Source organism: Kogia breviceps, chromosome 11 (genome assembly GCF_026419965.1).
Source record: "Kogia breviceps isolate mKogBre1 chromosome 11, mKogBre1 haplotype 1, whole genome shotgun sequence".
Classification (NCBI taxonomy): domain Eukaryota; kingdom Metazoa; phylum Chordata; class Mammalia; order Artiodactyla; family Physeteridae; genus Kogia; species Kogia breviceps.
The window spans coordinates 40,607,099-40,615,932 of NC_081320.1; the positions used below are offsets into that span (position 1 = coordinate 40,607,099).

The following is an 8,834-nucleotide window of genomic DNA, read 5'->3' on the forward strand; positions in this document are numbered from 1 at the left end:
ATTTTGTGGGCATACACTGTCCCCGTCGGATCAGGTCTCCACACTTGGCAGCCTGACATCCAGCCGCTGCTACACAGGTGTATATTATCCGCCTGGCGCCATAGCATTTCAGTTTGCGCCCCTGGATAGGACCCGACAAAGCAGAACTGCTTAACCCAAGGTAGCTGGCGGGTGAGCAGCGAGCATCTGCGGACCCGGGGATAAGTGGGACGTCGCTGGGCCCCGCTTCCTCCAACATGGCGGGGCGGGTTCCGTTCCCCGAGACCCCAGCTCGCTTCCAAGCCCCGGCGGTCGCCACACCGGCTGTTTCTTACCCGGAGGTACAAATCTGACACAGACTCCAGGTCCTCATGCTCCTGGCTCCCGGGGTCAGCTCCATAGCTCCTCCGCACGCGCAGCTCCTGCAACTCCACCGCACTGACCTCAGTCCAGTCAATCGGCGGGGAGGGGCGGGTTTAACGGACGCACGGCCTACTTCCGGCGGCGCCAGAGACGCGGACGGGTCAAAGGTCGTGCGTCCTCAGCCCCGCACCTGACGCGCGTGCGTTTGGTGGACGCGGAGGTCTGGGTGCCTGCGAAGTGCGTGGTGTGGCCGGGCGCTGGGGTCCAAGGGGGACTGGCTGGTCGGCGGAAGCCGGTAAGTGCGGGCCCGCAGGCGTCCGGGCGTCATCTTCCGCCTACTCCAGGCAGTGGCGGTCTCGGGTCGCCGCGGCGGAAGGGCGGGGACTGGGCTAGGGGCGAGCCCGGGCTGGGAGCGGCTGCCGTCCGAACGTAGTGTCCAGACCGGGTAGTCCGTTTCTCAGTGCGGACCCGGGATCCTCAAAGAAAAAGGGAGTGAGGATAAAGGGAATGTAGAGTTGAGGGTTTGTTTTTCCTTTGTTTCCCCAGTGTGGAAAGGAATGGAAGATGTTCAGTGCACCTGCACGTGACCCCAAAATTTAGTCGGGAAGCTGGGTGTTTCACCTCCAGTGAAAGCAAGTGGGAGTGATAGGAGAGGCTTGGAAAAAGATCGAGCAGGGGAAGAGAGAGATGTCGGCATCTTCTCTTCCTCCTGCATAAGACCCTTCCAGTATGTAATCGCTGACCTGGAGAAATAATGCTCGAGTACAGAGTACGGGGCAGAGTTCCAGGTGTCACTGTGCACCCAACCCCCACGAGCTTTGTGATTCATCGCAAACGGCCGATCCGGGAGGATGAGTAAACTCCGCAAGTACAGTCGTGGTAGAGTATTTGTTGAAGTGCTCAAATTGGACTTGAGCCTGGGTGGGTCTGTCCCTTCAGGAAGCAGCCGTTGGGCTCTTACTTTAAGGGACTCGAGAAGTCTTGTCAGCTCCCAGCAGTAGAAACTTTGATCTTTTAACGCCCCGATCTTCAGCCATTTGTAATACGTGTTTAATTAATAGTCACAGGACATAAGTGACCGTGGTGCTCAATAGTTTGGATAAGATGATTCCACTCCAGAAAAACACGGCTAGCATCAGGAATACCTGTGTTTTGGCTCATGTTGACCATGGTAAGAATCTGTTCCAAATGGCTTATTTTCATTAATTAAGTGCTGCGTCTCCGAATGTGGAGTGATGTTCTGGGCAGATGAGAGTGATGCTTGCTAAGCTGCAAGTCTTATTTCCTTTAAAAGTGTGCTGTGGGAGGAACACAGCTAAGTAATGATTGTTATTCTTCTATGTAGTATATTTTGTTGTCGTTTAAACGAAAAGTTGAGTTTTTAAGTATTTTGAAATGGCTTTGTAATATAACACGTCTGTAGCCTTGACATAATAACCTCAGAACCTGTGTTACATGATTCTGCTTAACTCGTGCGATGTTTTTTGTTTTTGTTTTTTTGTGGTACGGGGGTCTCTCAATGTTCTGGCCTCTCCCGTTGCGGAGCACAGGCTCCGGACGCACAGACGCACAAGCTCACGGACCATGGCTCATGGGCCCAGCCGCTCCGCGGCATGTGGGATCTTCCCAGACTGGGGCACGAACCCATGTCCCCTGCATCTGCAGGCGAATTCTCAACCACTGCGCCACAGGGGAAGCCCTGTGAGATGTTTTATATTTTGATTGGTACAGTGGTTTGTCTTATCACTTAAGACTGTGCATTTTGCTCTGTGTAAATTATGCCTCAATTAAAAATATTTTTCGGTCCTTAAAAAAAAATGTTGCTTGACGGATTTTAAAGTGAGGTTGATCCTCAGGGTTGGCAGTACAGATTACAGCACTGTGGAGTGCTGGAATCTGTGTCCTTCCAGATGATGTTTTGTTCAAAGTTCTAATTAACATGCCCGTTGTATCTCACTTCACTTAGTATAGGTAAATAGGAAATATTTACTAAACCAGTTCTATGATTAGATGTTAAGTTTGTTGATACAATCTACCCACCACACCCTTTAAAAAAAGAAATCGATTTAAATTTATATTGTTACTTTAACAGGAAAAACTACTGTGGCTGACTGTCTTATATCTAGCAATGGAATCATCTGCAGTCGCCTGGCAGGCAAGGTATGTTCTATTTGATATATACCTGCATTTCAGTAAGTATTAGCAAATCTACAATGTGATGAGTCCTTCGTTGTGTTCTTAAAGATCGAAAAAGTATGAAGTATAGTTCATGCATCTAAGAAACTGCCAGTTCGTTTAGCAAGATAAAATAGATTGTTGAGAAAAAGTTATGTCTAGATTGCTTTATGTTACTTTATATTAATATTTTATAAGTGCAAGAATGAGTTTTTGCAACCAATCATTTGATAACCTGGCATGATTGTGGAAAATTTCACAGGTGGAAGAGATGCTTCACAGTGGGGAATAATGTGGATAAAATGCATAAAGGCTAATTTGTGGATTGTGCTTCATTTGAGTGGAACGTTTGCCTATACTGAGAGAGAAAAAGGTGCAGGTAGAAAAAATGTATCAGATTACAAAGACCTTGAAGGCTAACCTAAGTACCAGAGAAGGCTTCTGAAGCCTGAGGGTCATGATGAAGATCATTTTTTAGGAAATGAAATGATAGAGACCTTTGTTTTTAACTGTGAACTGAAAGAAATTGGAATAATTTATTTGCAGTAGAAAGGTAGAGATGTTCCTCCTTCAGTGAATTTACAGTATACTCATCTGGATTTATCAGGTGACTGGTAACATAGAGAAGAGGAGATAGAGAAGCAAAACTGAATTTAAAAAGTTAGACCTAAGATACTGAAGGAAGACTTGGGGATTTGAGGCACGTTGGGTGAGGAACTGGCCCAAGAAACTGTCTATGGAAGGCTGAAAAACCTGGGTTGAATGAAATAATAAGGTGCTTTTATTTTTCCCAGTTGACAACTGAGAAAAAGTACAATAACTCTAAAGTGAGTAGATGAAAAGAAATAATAAACCATAAATTAATGAAGTAGAAAAGATCAATGACGCCACAATTTGTTCTTCACAATGATTAATACATCTAACAAATATGATACAGTGATGGTGGACACGTCATAATACATTTAAAGAGTGAATCATAATGTAAGCTATGGACTTTAATTAATAATAGTGTATGTGGGCTTCTCTGGTGGCGCAGTGGTTGAGAATCCACCTGCCGATGCAGGGGACACTGGTTCGCGCCCTGGTCCGGGAAGATTCCACATGCTGCGGAGCGGCTGGATCCGTGAGCCATGGCGGCTGAGCCTGAGTGTCCGGAGCCTGTGCTCTGCAATGGGAGAGGCCACAACAGTGAGAGGTCCGCGTACTGCAAAAAAAAAAATAATAATAATAATAATAATAATAGTGTATGGATATTGGTTCATACATTGTAACGTATACCACACTATACACTAATATAAGATGTAACTAATAGGGGGAACTGTGTGTGGGAGGGGATGCTTGGGAACCTCTTTACTTTCCAGTCAATTTTTCTTTTTTTTTTTTTTTGTGGTACGCGGGCCGCTCACTGTTGTGGCCTCTCCCGTTGCAGAGCACGGGCTCCGGACGCACAGGCTCACGGGCCACGGCTCACGAGCCCAGCCGCTCTGCGGCATGTGGGATCTTCCCACACCAGCTCACGCACCCGTGGCCCCTGCATCAGCAGGCAGATTATCAAGAGCTGCGCCACCAGGGAAGCCTGTCCGATGTTTACTGAACATCTGCTAATTTCGAGGTATTTTGCTAGCTATGTCAGAAGGTAGAGATTTATGCACAGGGCACCAGCCCACTATATAGAGAGCTGATTTGGGGGTTGAGGCAGCACAACATGAGCCAGGGAAAAAGTAGACTCTGAGGGTTGAGAGAGCTGGAGGGTCGGGAAGCTAGTAATGGGTTAAGAAAAGGGCTTTATAAGAGTGTTAGAGATGACCCCTGAAGGGTGATTCAAGATGGCAGATGGGGACACACATTTCAAGTGGGAATAGTGTCAGCAAGGGGAGAATGAAATGTATGTGACCACAGCACGGGACATGAGAGGGGGGCAGGGATGCATGGTGCTTAGCTTCTCACAGGCATTGCTTTCATACCACAGCATTGCCTCCTGCTAAGCCCGCGCTTGGTTTCAGACTCCTTCTTAGTTCACGCAGCCAGAGCAAAGTGATAGGATTGGGAGTGTGAAATAAAACCGATATACCCTCCTGAAGGTGAGGGAGTAGGAGAGAAAAGTGAAGAGGTAGGCTGGGCTGTATCTTAAAGAGCCCTTCGTGCCAGCTAGGCACTAGGATATGGGTTAAGTGCTCCAGCTCTGGAGTTAGACAACCTGAGTTCAAAACTCCATTTCCAGTTACTTGGCCTTTTTGAGCTTCAGTCTGCAGCCTCTGTGTAGTGGAATAAAAACCAAACGCGCCTTATCGCATTGTGAGGATTAAATGATGATAATGAGAAGCCCTTGGCAGGTGCGTGCTTTACCATGAAGATGATCATTGGCATTTATGATTAGGTAATAGGGTGCCATTGGGAGAAGAGAATAAACCAGGGTTGTTGTAATCAAATAGTACATTAGTAAGAATGGTCCGGTGGAAGTGTTTTGGATGGATTGAAAGGCAGAAAAGACGTTAGGTGGCTATTGCCATTGGTATAATAGTTGAAGTGAAGTAGTTATGGGAACTGAAAGGAGAGGCAGTGGATCACTTTGTAAGTGAAGGCAACTGAGAATGAGTATTGTATACAAATCTGGTGACTAACCCTACCCTATGAGTCTGTGTAATGATGCTGCTCACATTTTGAGGACATGAAGTTTGACAAAAGTATGTTTTTTTGCTTTGTGAATTAAATCATGCGGCAAGTCAGTGGCATGTGTGTGTACAGCAAATTCCTTTCAAATTTACTATTTAAAAGTATGTTAAGATAATACTATCCAGAAAACCTGTGATTCATTTATTCATTCAACAGATAATTCATTGAACGTTTCTTATATGCCAAGACTTGTTCTGGTCCTAGGGATACAGTTGTGAATAAAGCAAAGTCCCCGCTTCCTTGACACTTGCATTTGGGGGGGATATATGCTCGCTGTACTTAGAATGTTCCACTCCATTGGAAGCAGGAAAGTGGCCCTCTAGGGTTATACGCTGATACGTAATATTTACATGGCAAGCACTTAATACGGTACTAAAGGTTCAAATGGGTACTAGAGTATCGTAAGAATTTCTTTTTATCTTTAGAATAGATTCCCGGCTTTATATTTGAACATAGATACTAGGTAGCCTTGGTCACTGCAGTGCAGCTGATGCCTTCCATTGGCTTGCAAACAGTAGGAGATATGGGTAAATTTCATGAATGTGTTTGCCAAATGGGTATTTTCTTCTGACAGTTTAACTGGCAAAAGCCAGCACTGGCTATATATGGGGAAGTATGGCAAAAGATAATGTTCCATTGCCTTGTGGTGATGTTTTACCTGCACCTCCACCTGCTTTCCTGTCAGCTACCTCAATTCCATAAACAGCAGCGAGGAGGGTCCTGCTACAGGTTTGTGGCTTGTCTCACAAAGCCATGGTCAGGCAGAATATTCTATTTGAATTCGGTTGTTCAGGTTGCAAAAAAGCCTTACACTACTGGTACTTCTTGAACGGAATCCGAAAATTGGTGTCAGATCATTTCTGTCCTTTCCATTGCTTGTGGTAGGAGATAAGGTAAATGTGGATTAACCACCTGGGAGGTTCTTAACATCTGGAGAAAGAGTATTCCTTTCATGTCAGGAGATACCGTTATAGAGATAAATACTATTAAATTTCATATAGCATTTTAATACACGATGGACTTTCTGGAGTTACTTGTTAAGGCAGCAGAGGAGAGCGTTTTGAGTACTCATGGGTGAGCAGAGCCATTGGATAGAGCAGTGGCCTTTGAGTGAGGGTGATGTTGCCCTCACCCTTCCCCCAGCACGTTTGACAATGGCTGGAGACATTTTCCTTGGTCACATCTGGTCGGGGCGGTGCTGCAGGCATCTAGTGGGTAGAGGCCAGGATGGTACCACATATCGTACAAGGCACAGGACAGCCTTTCCCCACCACCCCAAAAGAATGAGCTGGCCCAAAATGTCAATAGTGTGCTATGGAGAAACCTTGGATAGAGGCTGAGGACTGAAGAGAGGCTGAGGTTGTCCGATGTACTCTCACGTCAGGTAGTCAGTCACATTTGCCAGACTGTTGTGTGGCCCTGCCCCTTTCCCAGAATCTGTAGCAGGCACGTTGATGCCAATGCTTGTCATGTCCTTGGGGTGCGAAACCCTTGGGGGCTCCTGAAAGTCCTAAACACAGGAAGGAGTGATTTAGGAGGGTGATGTGGGAGCAGAGAACTTTAGGAAGAACAAAATTGTCCTCATGTGTTTGGGAAATGTGCCAGATGGAAAAGAGATGAGGTGTGCCCTGGGGTGTCCCATTCCAGAAGGCAGCCTGGGAGTGATGGGTGCCAGGGAGTCAGATTGTGAATTTGATATAGACTGCTGTAGCAACGAGCAATGCCTTGATCTGTCTAGAGAGTGCTGTGTTGTCTGTCACTGCAGAGTTTGTGTATAGGCTGATGCCCACTGATTGGTGATATGATAGAGGGTGGCTGATATAAAGGATGCTCTTAAGATATTGTGATTCTACCCTACTTTTACGATTCTTTCCCAGGATTCGGAGCTCCTCGTTCGTGAGCTGCAGAGCTCCTTGGATGTCTGCTCTGACATGTTTCATCCATTGACATGTGCCACTCGTTTTTTAGGTACAAAACAAAGAATGGCTTTGCACAAAGCCCGAAGGGATACTCTGAAAGAATGATGGGAAAGGAATAATGCATAGGTATGTATTTGCATTTACTTTCTCCGAATATTTGAGACAGGGTAGCTGGTCAGTGGCTGCTTTCTCGTGCTCGAGCCCTTACAATGTGATCACCTCAGAATGTTACAGGGATTGGAGCCTGTCGGAGCCTGTCTCTGCCCATGGCCCCTAGTTTCTTCTTGTCATGGCTGTAGATACTGTGTAAGACCCTTGTCTTTTCCTCCTGCTCACAGCAGACATTGAGTAACATCTCGCTGTTACTGACATGCGTATTTCACAGTATAGTACTTTAGAAATGAGAAAGGTTTACTTATTGTGGAAACCAGTCTCGGCACCTGGCAGTGTTAGTGTCACTTGGTATTGTGTTTCCCACAGCTGCCATCGTAACTGTCATTGCCTGGTGACTCCCTAGGGTTTGAAAAGAATTCTTCCTTGGATCTTAGGTGATAGTGGTACATTCCTTCATTCATTTATTCGTTCAGGAACTATTTTCTCAGCACCATGTATGTGCCATTTACTTTTCACATGTACATTGAACGACACAGACAAAATTCCTGCCCCAGTGAACTGTATATTGTGATGTAATTGGCTTACGGTGAGGCCTGACCATTGGTAGTATTTTAAAATCTCTCCAGATGATTCTAATGTACACCTAGGTTTGAGAATCACAGTTATAAATGAAGCACTTTGGGAATGGCAAAGGCACTGCAGAAATAAAAAGTGGCTATTGGTATTCCTGCATTTATCCTGCCTGCATCAGGACTGTTGTGCAAGTGCTGATCATTTTCTTTTCAGCCCTTTTCGCTGTTTGCCTAGACCCTTCATCCCTGTTTCTAACTTAACACCCTACCTTCTTCTTGTCTTTCAGCCTGCAGTCCATCATCAGTTTGGGATTTATCCTAAACTTGGTCGGAAGCCATTGCAGGGTATAAACAGAGAAGTGGTGTTAGCAGAGATGCCTTTTTCAGACACCATACTGGCTACTGTAATAGAATGCAAAGCAGGGGACGGGAGTAGATTTGGGAAGACTCATTAGGAGACTGGCTTTGTGCACAGTGGTGGCCTTGGAGAATGGAGTAAAGGAGGCGGGTTAGAGTCATAATTGGAAGGTTACTCATGGCTTGGAGGTGAATAGGAGTTAGTGATAAATTGGTTATGGGGAATGTGGATTAAGGATGTATAATTGGGTAAATGGAGGTGCTACTTAGTGCAATGGGAAAAATATTCTGCCCACATATTGGCCTGATAAACACCTTCTCACCCTTTAGACCTTGAATCAGAGATTCTTTCTTGTGTTATTTTATTATATTTTATTTTATTTCATTTTTTTTTGGTCTTTGATGCCAGCTTGCAGGATCTTAGTTCCCCAACCACGGAGTGAACCCAGGCCGCCTGAACTGGAGGCACAGGGTCGTAACCACTGGACCACTGGGGAATTCCCAGCAGAGTTTTTTTAATTTCTTTTTTTTAAATATAAGTTTTAATTACTTGATGAATTAATTTTTGGTTGCGTTGGGTCTTCGTTGCCACGCGTGTGCTTTCTTTAGCTGTAGCGAGCAGGGGCTACTTCTCATTGCGGTGCACGGGCTTCTCACTTCAGTGGCTTCTCATGTTGCGGAG

The 8,834-nt window shown here is 45.6% G+C and overlaps 1 protein-coding gene and 1 long non-coding RNA gene across 7 annotated transcripts in view; one reads left to right on the forward strand and one right to left on the reverse strand.

Annotated features, from left to right (window-relative positions):
* Positions 1-516, reverse strand: part of LOC131765356 (stabilizer of axonemal microtubules 2-like) — a 115,800-nt gene extending 115,284 nt beyond the window's left edge. For 3 of the 6 annotated variants that reach the window (XR_010835488.1, XM_067007396.1, XM_059078899.2), the window contains exon 1: positions 315-513. Coding sequence is in view for 2 of the 6 variants with exons in the window: in XM_067007396.1 (XP_066863497.1) it covers positions 315-379 (65 nt within the window). In the remaining 4 variants the exon portion in view is untranslated. Of the gene's footprint in view, positions 1-15; positions 209-314 lie in introns of those variants that run through there. The other 3 variants (XR_010835485.1, XR_010835486.1, XR_010835487.1) reach the window with 3 other exon arrangements.
* Positions 510-8,591, forward strand: LOC136792142 (uncharacterized). Its single transcript, XR_010835489.1, has 5 exons — positions 510-637; positions 1,404-1,513; positions 2,435-2,502; positions 7,159-7,235; positions 8,562-8,591. It is a non-coding gene; the product is annotated as an uncharacterized lncRNA (long non-coding RNA).
* Positions 8,592-8,834: the final 243 nt, after the last annotated feature.